The sequence below is a fragment of the Camelina sativa genome, chromosome 11, assembly GCF_000633955.1.
Source record: "Camelina sativa cultivar DH55 chromosome 11, Cs, whole genome shotgun sequence".
Classification (NCBI taxonomy): domain Eukaryota; kingdom Viridiplantae; phylum Streptophyta; class Magnoliopsida; order Brassicales; family Brassicaceae; genus Camelina; species Camelina sativa.
Genome location: NC_025695.1, coordinates 5,940,233 through 5,952,321, shown reverse-complemented (window position 1 = coordinate 5,952,321; position 12,089 = coordinate 5,940,233). Strand labels below are relative to the sequence as shown.

At 34.2% G+C, this 12,089-nt stretch overlaps 1 protein-coding gene and 1 long non-coding RNA gene across 2 annotated transcripts; both read right to left on the bottom strand.

Annotated features, from left to right (window-relative positions):
- Positions 203–892, bottom strand: LOC104721868. The gene is made up of 4 exons (XR_757091.1): positions 852–892; positions 602–741; positions 352–405; positions 203–271 (listed from the first exon to the last, which is right to left on the bottom strand). It is a non-coding gene; the product is annotated as an uncharacterized LOC104721868 (long non-coding RNA).
- LOC104721867 (protein SMAX1-LIKE 4-like) lies at positions 4,455–8,192 on the bottom strand. Its single transcript, XM_010439940.2, has 3 exons — positions 6,660–8,192; positions 6,293–6,515; positions 4,455–6,197 (listed from the first exon to the last, which is right to left on the bottom strand). Exons 1-3 carry the CDS (start codon positions 7,982–7,984, stop codon positions 4,647–4,649), a joined length of 3,099 nt encoding a protein of 1,032 aa, XP_010438242.1. The 5' UTR covers positions 7,985–8,192; the 3' UTR covers positions 4,455–4,646.

The window sequence follows — 12,089 nt, the reverse complement described above, 5'->3', positions numbered from 1 at the left end:
TAATAAATTACCAACCACATTCTTTCCTCCTTGTTTCTTTTAATGAAAACGCAACACAATATACGTACTTCTTTAATTTGAGCCATATATCGCTGTATCTTCTTTGAGTTGCGTCCTTTGAGATAACAACATAAATTCCTAGTAAACTTATGTTTATGTCAAACTTGTTTTTACTTGCATGGAACAAGGTAACATGTTACCTTGAATGAATTCAAGTTCCAGTAAGAACTGTTGCCTTCCACCGTCGGGATCCTTGTAAGTTTTCTTTGGCCTGTAGATATGTGAATTAAACAACTAAAGAGTAGATTGAAACATATGAAAGAGTACAGAAGAGGAAGAAGATGAACCCACGGGGATGGAATCTCTGATGTATCATCATCAATCTCCTCGGGAGAAACAGTGAACCTAAATCAACCAAAAACAAGAATCGAATTTTGGATTTCTCAAGCGGAATCAGAAAAAGCTTCACACACCCACATTAGATCGACTGAGAGAACAGACAGAGAGGAGGACTATTTATGGTGGTTCTGATTTCTGAATTTAAGTTTGGGTTATCCACCAAAGTACTAAACCGGTTCTGATTAAAATTGAAAATACAAACCTTATTTTCTTGCGCATCGTTGCTTTGCTAAGATCATAAGGCTTCTTTTGGCTAAAATTGTGCCTCCACCAAGACCTAAAACTGTGCCTCCACCAAAGGCTTGTTCCACTTATCCGCTCATACTTTCCATCTCCATTGACCTAAATAAGAACAAGTTTAAGTAAGTAAAATCGCTGATGTAGTTGCAAACAAAAACCATAGTTATATAATCCAGATTCTCTGTATGTCCTCGAGAAACAATCTACAATACCTCTGTACACAAAACTATTGCTGAAGCGACTTAGACTCATCACTTAAATCCTGCAAGCGTTGTGCACTAAAACAAGAAAAAATTAACAAGCTTATGTCATGAGAGAAATAGGCATATCATATAGGTCATCCAATACCATAGATACCATTCAATATATCGACCTCTCCAGAAAAGCATATAATAAAGAGAAATGTTGAACAATCAAAAGCTTAACCCATCTATTGATTTACAAGCAATCAAAATACTAAAACTTTGAAACCGAATCTGAACCATATCCATCGCAAAGAGAGTAAATCAGTCTCGAGATCTAATCATTCATCTAAACACAAAAAGGTACAAATCACAGAGAAGAACAAGAAAAAACATACAAATACGAACCTGGAGCTTAAGTAGTTGAAAGAAAGTTGAAAAAGTGGATGACTTTGTTGTTAAGGTAGCTTGAAATCTCGCAAACTCGGATTTGGATGGAGAAAGATAATAAGAGAAGGAAGCAAATAAAAATTGAGGTAGAGGGAGACATAACAATTCGTGTTAATCACTTTTTTGCCGAGATATGACATCGGAATGGACGCGAAATGAGGCCACCGACGAGCTTCACGGTGGAGTCTATGGTGGACTCAAAAAGACCTAGATTTCAATTTGGCGAAGAAAAATTTTCTGATGTTTTGTTCGTCTCGTCGTACAGAGAAGGGATAAGGTTTTATTTTTGCTGTAAACGTGGCATTTAAATTTTTTGGTTCTGTTGACAAAAAAAAAAATTGGATCTGAAACGCGCTTAAACGAAAATTTTCATCTAAGTAATAGCGGAATAAACGATTTTAGGTTCTCGCTTAACGAATTTTTATCTTAGCGTTTATCTAGTGCTATTATATAGTAATTAAAAAAAAAATCTATTTTTCATAGCAGTTAGAGAAAATGAGCTATAATCTACTGCTATCAATGTGGACTTTTCTTGTAGTGACAGTAGCATGAAAAAATTGTTGATAGTAACGAGACTCATTACATGTTTCCTGGTCAATGCATAAGTCTATTAACAACATGGAACTGAATAGCTCAATTACCTTCTGATCTTGTGTTGTGTATTCGAACAAATTAATGTGGGTCTAATAAACAAGAACAAGCGTATTAATAGCTCCTTAATGTATATATACTCACGTTGTTCGTGAGATCATGAAAGTAACGAAAAAGAAGAAGTAGACGGGTTACACTAGTTACATTCAAGGAATGGAGAGGCAAAACGATACCTCAATTTTACCTGAACTCAAAATGACTTGAACTATCTTCTTAGCAATGTATGTGGTGGTGTCACTGTCACATCAAAAATAACTAAGAATTTACAGAAATTATAGAATATATATTTCCATTTATTGAGTATGATTTACGAAATACGGTTTTGATAAATTTCATTCATAAGATAAAAGCTTTATTATAATAAATAGAAAGTGGGATTCGGTTTAGAGATAGGAAAAAGTATATAGTTTGAACAGTTCAATTATAATATAACTCGAGTAGTGTCGTAGGACAATAGAGAGCTTTTTTCTAAACTATAATATCTTCAACTTCTTTACATGAATAAATGACATTATATAAAAGAGTCCACTAATTGGGATACACATATTTTGTTATTGTAAAAAATATTTAAAAAACGGGAGAAAGTTGCCATTTCCGCCGTCTGATACCAATATTGTCACTTAAGTATTATAACACTTTGGTCCAAATAATTTAAATGAAACTTTTGAGTTTCTTCAATTAACAATAAGATTAGATACACAAAAAGTTGGGGTTGGGTTGTAGTGGACAGGAATATGTGCCTCCATGTTTAATGAAAATCGAAACCTAGTTAATAAATTAGTATAAAAATATAAATTATTTCGTTCTTATCTATTTTAGTCACACTAATTTCTCGATGATCATAGATATTTCCTGTAGAATTAAACAGTATTAATCTCAATCAAACAGTTTGTACAGTATTTAACTATATTTTACTCATAAATATATATATATATATATATATATATATGATAAATCTATCACTGAATCCACTATAAAGTTCAAATACTTCACATGCTGATACTACAACACTACACAGTCTACACTAGTCTCTGTTTTTTTACGGCACAACACTACCATAGTCTTTTTTTATTGTTGCCCCACTACAATCTTACCAGTTACCACATAGATAGATGTAAAGGGAGTGCTCATGTCTGAAGTTGTTATAGTGCAACGCATGAAAGGTCTACAAGGCCTATAAAACTAAAACTAAAATTAATTAGTTGAAATGCTAATCATTGATATGACAATTGGTTTGCCTAACACATACATACTTAATAATGATTTTATAGGTATATATTATCCATTAGTATATGCCAGTAACAATTAGTATTGGAGGATTACATGGGCATGCAAATGCAAAGGTGTCTTAGTGTCATAATTACTAGATATATGTAGACATACGAATATTGGGCCAACACTGTCTTGAGCCACTCTTTGGCAATTGGCATAATGACCTTTCCACTACAAAATGACAAATGATATATTTAGTTCACATGATCGAAAGCTTATTAATCCCTTCAAATAACTTTAAATGTAATTTTTTACTCAAAATAATCAGTTGAATTGCTATTAAAGATTTTTTTTTTCTTGTTACATTATCTAAATGTGACAAAATATTGTAGACCAAAAATCAGAAAGAAAAAAGAAGTTCGTAAAACCTGTAATAACCAGTTTAAAAATTGATCTATAACATCGATCATGACAGTAATCACTGCAGTAACACCATTCATTTTTTAATACTACAAAGATTACCGTTGAAGCTAATGCAACCATATGATAAGGAACTATGTTTTGGGGAAAGATCATAGTTCTAATACTAATCTCTGATTTAAAAGTTGGCATCAAACTAAAGAAGACAGTCTAAAGAAGAAAAGAATATTGTTGCTCAAATCTAATACATCAAACGATGTACATTAGACCGACGATTTATAAGAATATATGTAAAACCCATGTTTTCAAAATCCCCCTACCACCGATTACACCCCGTAAAATCGCTAGGCTCATCCTCTCCGCCTCGATTAATGACTAATCTCCGCCTATCATCAATTGTCCGATTATGCCTGTCTAATCCGATTATTTTCCGCTTAATTTTGTGTATACCGATTATTTTTAGAACTAAATATAAATCTGACATATATATTTTTGTTATTTCGAAATTTAAATTAAGAGTTTATGATATTTTACAATAACTAATTTATGAAAATTTTATAAAAATCATAATTTTAAAGACAATACTATAGTTTATATATTTCTTTTAACATAAACAGAATTATACATATATATTTAGTATAATATATTTTAATTTTATTACTAATTTAATAAAATAACCCTAAAACTAGTCTCCGATTAATCTCCGTTTAATCTCCGATTTTTTTGCTAGGCGCTAGCCCACCCCAACCGCCCGACTAGCGCCTCGCTATTTCTAAAACAGGGTGTAAAACTAATAATAAATAACATAGAAAAATTTCTTAAATCTAGACGAAAAGATAATGGAATGAAAAGGTGATAACACTATTCCTAAAAAAAGCAATACAAAAAGCACATTCTATCATGAAGCGAGGCAACTTATGTTTACACAAAGAACAATGCGGTCAAGTTCCACTTTTCTTGGGTCATAATTAATTTCTTCTTTCCTCTTCTTGAAAAGCAAAAATATAATAATAACAAAACAAGTGATTTATATATATGATTCTAATAGAAATTTAAAAAAAAAAAAAGAGAGAGAGAAATAAAAAGCCGAAGCTAATCAACAAAGGAAACTTGGATTCTCTTGGGTAGACAAGTACCCATGAATCCTTCTTCTTCCTCCTCGTATACCTCCTCCCCTTGGTCAATCATATCTATACCCCCCAAACATAGGTTAATTACACTTATGCCCTCTTTCCCGCCGTTTTTGACCGTTACTAAACCCGTTTGAAAAACCTCTTTCACCCATTCCTCAAACAAACCGTTTGCAAAAAACCCACACCCTTTGTAGAACCTCTCTATCAGCTCCGCATCGACTGTAAACCCGAATCTCTCTTCTCGTTGCCCTAGGATCTCCTCGCACGAGTCTTTGATCTTCGTTACAAAGAACTTAGTTATATCTTCGTTTGACAAAACTGTGAAATCAAACCGGTTTTGGATCGAGTCTAGAAAACGTTCTTCAAACCCTCTTGAGATTTGAGTGGCCGTTTTAGCTTCTTCTTCGTCTTCTTCATCGGCGTCAACTCTTAAGTTGAGGTCGAGAGCATTGGATTCGAACTTCAACTGCCGAGAGAACTCTTTCTTCATGTTGCTTATGTCGCAAGCAACATTGCTTTCCTCGTCCTCTTCTTCGACTCTCGGATTCTTCTTCTTCTTAATCATCGTCGGTGCAGCATCAGATTCTGGCTTCCTCTTGTGATTAACCAAACCAGAACTCGATTTGTTACACTTCAACACCATTGGTATGACAAATCGTTCATTCTCTACATATTCATCATCTTCTCTTGTCAATAGGAAGATGCGTTGGCTCTTCTTTCCATGAAAACCATCCAAATCTCCAGACCTTCCAGCCTCAAAGCGATCAACGAGGAGCTTCATGAATTGTGCATCCGCTAAATCAACTCGTTCTATCAAAACAAGAACCTTTCCCCCCTCCTTTAACGCGTTCTCGAGCTCCCCGCACGCTTCACTTGCCTTGAATGTTCTCAGATTGATCTTCAGCATATTTTCGAGTGAACCAAAGAGAGAAGTTGTCATTGTGATAGCCAATCTTCTCTTAGCAGTCACGTCGTTCCCCGAAACTAGGATCCAAGTATCACTCTTCTTACTCCTCTTAACAGATTCTTCCATGGCTTCAACGATTGAAGGAAGAACTTCCTTTTGCCATGGAATGTTCTCATGAAGCTTTTCCGATAATTTGCTCATTCTAATCGCTTTCTCTGGTTCTTCTTCATCCGAGTTTTCTGAATCAGATGGAAATGGAGAATGACCAAGTGCAAGAGTGATCTTGGTTTCTACACCTTCATCATTGTTAGTACTCTTGAATCCATCCAAACTTAATTCATCGTTTTTCTTTAGTCTTTCTTGATGGTTACTTCCAAAACTAAACTCAATAGTACATGAGTTTTGTCGCCTGAATTTAGCAACCGAACTAGATGCACGTGAGTTTTGCTTCAGACCCGAGTCCACAAAAGAACCTTGTAAAACAGAGAGGCTCTGTTCCGCCTTCCAACCGTAGCCTTGAGTATTCATACCGGGTTTCTTGTGGTGAAGAGCTTGACAAAACCGGTTCCATTTCTTCCTTAGTCTATTCAATTCATCCTGAAACTTTAACCCACAAAAAAAAAATGGTTTTAAGTAACCGTAGAAACGTTGATAACAAAACAAAGACCATTCATATATCAAAAAAAAAAAAATAGTACCTTTTGGTTAATGTTGTTGTTGTCCCCATGAGGTTGCAGCCAAGGCGGTAAAATTTTATGCTGAGCTGATATAAAAGCCTTTGCTTCTTTTTCATAGTTAAAAGCACATTCTCCGCAGAAATTGAGTTTATCTTCTTCCTCTTCTGCTCCTTCTTCTTCTTCTTCCTTAACTCTAAATGGCTTCATCTCCATCACTTGAGAAGCCATCTCAGAACTGTGACCACTGAAATGTTAAGAAAAAGAAAAAGAAAAAAGACCATTAAAAACTTAGTATTGACCACGAGTACTTAAGTTTATTCTTTCTTTTTTTTTAAAACAAAAATTGTGATTAATGAATTTAAAATAATTATAAGAAAAGGAGACAAACCTGGAAGCATGGAGGGTTAGTGAAAGTCCTCCTGAAGGAATAGAAACAGCTTGAAGAGCCCACTGAACATCAAGTGGAGGTTGCTTCATTTGACATCTCATGTATGTTTGGTAAGAAGCTGTCCCCAAAAGCCAAACTTTAGCTCCTGAGTTGCTATAATCATAAACCAATCTCCCTATCTCTTCCACTAGATGATCAGCCGCGCTGTAATTAGAAGAAGATGTGCTGTTACCGCCGCTCCACACAGCCCAATCCAGATCTCCAAGACAAACAATGACACCTTTACCACCCCAAGATGTGAAAGAATCAATTTTTCTCTTCAGTTCCCTAACTTGTCCCTCTATATCCTCCTTCTTCATGAAATTTAAGCCAACTTGTGAAAAATGAAACTTGATGAAATGGGTTTGTTTCAAGTCATCTGGAACTTCTCCTCTCTCGATTCTACCCATGAGTTTTGCGACCACTCCTTCTGTTAGAGACACAGAGTCTCCAACTATGACAGTGTTCCTCTTCTTGTTGTTCTTCTTTCCTAGAAGCACTTCGATGACCGGGTTCGCGTCTTCTCTTACAGGAAAAGCTTGATCTGGAGTAAAGGTCTTTCCTTTAGGGAAATGGAAGAAAGGGTTTTGCTCAAAGGAGTGATGATTGGACAAATGCGCATGCCAGATTTTGCTAGGGTTAGGGCTTAAAGTCCCTCCTCCTTGATTGTTTTCACTAGAAGAAGGAGAGCAAGGGGAAGAGAAGACACCAACAGAGGAAGAAGAGCCGTAGAAAACAGGGGAAACAACAGAGGAGTCATCCTCTATGTTACTCTTCACGGAAACACTAGACAACCCAGCTTCTCTCATCACTCTACTCACACTAGGATCATCAAGAATCGACACAACGAGCTGCTCGAGCTCGACTTTAACCGCCAAGAACGGTTGGTTCTGCTGGCTCTGCTGTTGCTCCACACACCCTCTCCTCTGATGCGCTTGTGCTCTCTTCAGAGCCGCGACGAGTGCGTTGGAGAGCGAAGGCTGGGTCTGAAACAGAGGGTTGGGGTTCGTGGGAAGCCTGTTGAGAGCAACGTTGAAACAGAGCTCGAGAGCTCGACAATGGAGAGAAGGGTGAGCCATTTGGCGACCGAGGGCTGTGAAAGGATTTGACTTGAGACATGCCCTTCGGAAAAGATTGGATCTTGACGAAGTCAAAAGTGTTGAAGCGACGTGAAGAGGAGTGACCTGAGAATGGCCTCTCCTTCTTGCTAAGGTTAGAGATTGCTTCAAAACTGAAGCAGCCTCTGGTGTTAGTGTCTGGTGCACGGTATAAGCCCCTGTACGCATCACAAAACCACCCACCTTTAACCCTAAGCCCCTCTGAAGAATCTATCTCTCTTTGCTATGAAATTGGAATTTAATTTTATCTCTACCCAATACGTAACAAAAGGTTAAGACTTTGAAGTTTCTGAAACTCAAAAGGAAGAAAAAGTAACAGAGGAAGCAAACTTAGTTGATAATAAAGATATGTTGAGTCTGAGAGAAGTACCGAAGAGATGAGGACAGACAGAGCAAGTTATGAATTTATATTGTTGGGTTGAATTTATATTTTTTAAGTTATTTAAATTAAAAAAATCATTATTTTTTTTTTAATGGTTTGTTGTTTTATATATAATAAATAAATATTCTCCTTTTGCTTTCGTCTTTTGAATAGTAAGGCAGCTTTCTGAAGCTTTTTTGAATTTCCCACTTCCTTCAAGCTTCGTTTCCCTCCACAGGTTCATCAAGTTAAAATGTGTGTCGAACTATATTATATTTCATCTTTATACACATATATACATATGATATATTGAGGGCCGGCTTAATAATAGCTGAGGCCCGGTTCAATTTTTTAATGTTTCGTTACACTTTTTAATTTATACAATTATACAATAGACATTGAAATAACTGTATGATATAATTTAGGGCACTCTAAAAGTTTTTTTTGCTTCCGTTTATCAAAATACTTTGCCATGAAACAGTTGATATTTTTTCGATTAACATCGTAGTACTATCTTGAAGACTATGAACTATCTCACTTGATTGTTTTCTTGTATTTGTTTTTAATTTCCCAAAACTTAGGCATGAAGCCGGTTTAAAATTAAAGTACATACGTACAGAAGAAACACAGCATTATACGGAAAGATAAACTTCAACAATATTCACATCTATCTGCTTTCTTGAAGAAGTTACGTTGGTGACTTATATATATCATCTTCTCTAAATTTTCCATCAGCTATCTGATATTTGTAGTGATAATGGGAAAAGGATGTATATGAGGGTCTGAAACCAGTGTACAAATAGATATCAGCTATCAATTGGCATCTTTGCGCCTCCCTTCGAACTCAGCTCTAGAAAATTTCATATTACATATAGATATTAAATATATACTCCAAACTCTCTTGTAATCTATAACATAGATTTTTTTTTTTTTTTTTTTTTTTTTTAAAGCTGAGAAATACCCTTCTTTGAGTAAAACAAAGGTAATAACCCTTCACCTCGTTTGCTTAATAAATTATACTAATTGTTGCGAAAAAAGAAATTCATTCTCGATTAACTCCGGTTAAGCCTAAACCGACTATACTAANTTTTTTTTTTTTTTTTTTTTTTTTGCTAAAGAACATAGTTTGAATTATATATCTAGATTTAGATAGGTTTCTTTTTACATTGCAGCGAAATGTCCAATATACATATGAGCTTATCTATAGAAGACATGCTCCTCTGGTTCATACAAGCACCGGCACCGATCGTTTATACAATATATAATAGTATTGATATGCATGCATGGTGTTTGCCTTGTGCATACGGATCTTGTGAGGATTTATTCGGATCCGGTTAAAACATATTTAATTAGTCATATAAGACGACTGTAACAAGTTACAAGTTCTAATTATGTGAAATACATTTTTAGCCTGGTCAGCTAAATTAACTAGGACGAATTGATCAACATGCATGATTGGTCTAGGACATGAATGGTCCTCTATGTATATATCCATTAATTGAAACTCAATATTGGTCTAGGACATGGATGATCCCAAAACGTACATGTTGTATTGTTTCAAGTTAGAATGTGTTCAGAAAATTATGTGATGACCACATTGAAATAGTGCTTTTTCATAATGAGAACGATCCGGCAATTGAATCTCTGGTCCATATTCTTTTTAAATATTCTAAATTAATAAATTTTGGTAATATTTAAGGAGTCGTCATCACAAAGCTAATTAAACTTGAGAAAGAGAACAATCAAAACTTTTCCAGAAAATATCAATGCTCAACCAAATGAGCTATCCAACGACATTAAATCTTAATATTTCCTCTTTTGAGCTACTTAATAGTTGTTAATGTATAATAAATTTTCTTTTTATGTAGGGAATAGTTAAAGGAACGAGTCATATTTTATCTTTTGCTTAGTCTCTCTCAAATCTCGATCTTCCTAATACTATAGAACTCAAAGAGAATAACCACATAGAAAAGCAAAAGTTATTAATAAAGAGACGTCAAAGTAAATTTGCAATATATATAATTTTTTTTTTTTGCAATATTTATAACAAACATAGAAATTTTATAAAAAGGGATGTGCGTCACTGTCTTTGAGGCTGATCTTTGAAGAGAGACAGAATTTCATTCTTCAAGTCTTCAAAAAAAGCAACAATCTGTCTCCTATCTTTCAATTTTCAAAGCACTACTCTCTCTCTATCTATCTATCTATCTATCTCTCTCTCCTTATATATATATCGATCCATATGGAATCTTTCATAATTCAGTTAACCCTGTTAGGTTTTATCTGGTTAGAACATCTGAGTATGGCAAGTCTCTACAATAATTGATAAAAGTTTTGGCTTAAGACTTCGCCGGTCAAAGTTATAGCTCGTGAATCAAGAAGTGTAATGGACACTTTTAGTGGGTTTTATAACATTACTATACATAAAGAAAATTCAAAACATTATATTTTTCAACTTTCAACTGAGTGGGTTTTCATTTTGTTTTCTTTGGTTTTTTCCAATTATTTTTAAAATATGTTAAGATTCTGTGTGTTTTGCCAAATAAACTTATAGCTGTACTTAGTTACCTAAACATTTTGTTGAAATGACAAATTTCACGATTTTATCGGAACTGCGACTTGCAGTACTTCTATATAACTTTTTATTAACGACGTCAGAGAATGATTGAGTGTTTATTGCGATTTTGTATGTATGTGTGATTAAAAACCTATATATAATTGCAGAATCATTGTGCCATTATGGATTACCTATAAATACCGTAACATTTGGAACCCTAAGTAGTATATATTATTCGATTGCACATTTGCATGCATTCCCTTTGTAGATTTGATATGAAACTACTTCGGCTTAATAATTCATCTACTTTTGAATTTGCAATACACACACATATATATAGTATATTCTTCTATTATTCAAGCCATACAATAATCCAATATCTAATGCTAATAGAAAAGATTGGTGGTCCTCACTGGTGCGCCATTGCAATGGTGTCAGGATGAGAAAAAAACATTGCATGTTATGTAGAATTTCAAGCTTTATTGTGTGACGCAGTTAAGTTACCAAAGACTTTTGATCATTCATGGTACTCGAATTATTGCCACCTTTTTTTTTTATCAGTGATCAATTATTTTTACACAACATGTTTACGTATCTCATAATCATTATGTCTGCTCCGTCTCCCATACCAAATCATCTAATCATGTTTAATTAAAGTATTTCAAATGTTCAGTACACAATACTAATTATACAAACAGTGCTTTTTCTTAGTGGATTTTTTTACAGATGTACGTAATACGCCCTCTTATTAGTGTACATCCTTTTAATTTGTTACCATGCGATCGAGTCTTATACATATTTATGAATCAACTAAGACATCCATGCGATCGAGTCTTATACATATTTATGAATCAACTAAGACATAGTATGAGTTAAAAGTGGATTAGACCGATGAAGTGAAGTATCCTGACATTATCCAGATGCTTGTTCGTTGTTGTTACTAGGCGAATATACTCATTCATATTTTATCGCAATTGAAATAGATGTTCTTTAGAACGGTAATAATGATCTTTCATAGCAAAATTTAGATTAATAGTACATCAGAATGTGTACAATCGATGAATTTTATGTTGGTCGCTAATTTTGGTTGAAGCACTTTTTTATGTTGAAGGCTGGAGCCAACAGGTTCCTTACGGTAGAGATATGAAATTTGGTGCCTAGAAAAATTATAAAACGAAAGATCTAAAATTTTATGATTACATCTTAAATATATCTTGTGTAGTAACATTTTTTTATATAATTAAATGGTTAAACTAATTAGTAATACATTTTTAACGTTAGATTTCAGGTTGAGTTCCAAAACATGATTTTTTTATTTAATAACCGATTTAAAATCTATGCAAGAAAATGATATT

Bases quoted from the DNA above. Each gene is read 5' to 3' on its own strand.
- LOC104721867 (XM_010439940.2), bottom strand. From the start codon at position 7,984: ATGCGTACAGGGGCTTATACCGTGCACCAGACACTAACACCAGAGGCT. The intron at 6,516-6,659 runs GTTTGTCTCCTT...TTAACATTTCAG, and splicing joins CTAACCCTCCATGCTTCCAG to TGGTCACAGTTCTGAGATGG. The intron at 6,198-6,292 runs GTACTATTTTTT...TGTGGGTTAAAG, and splicing joins ACAACAACATTAACCAAAAG to TTTCAGGATGAATTGAATAG.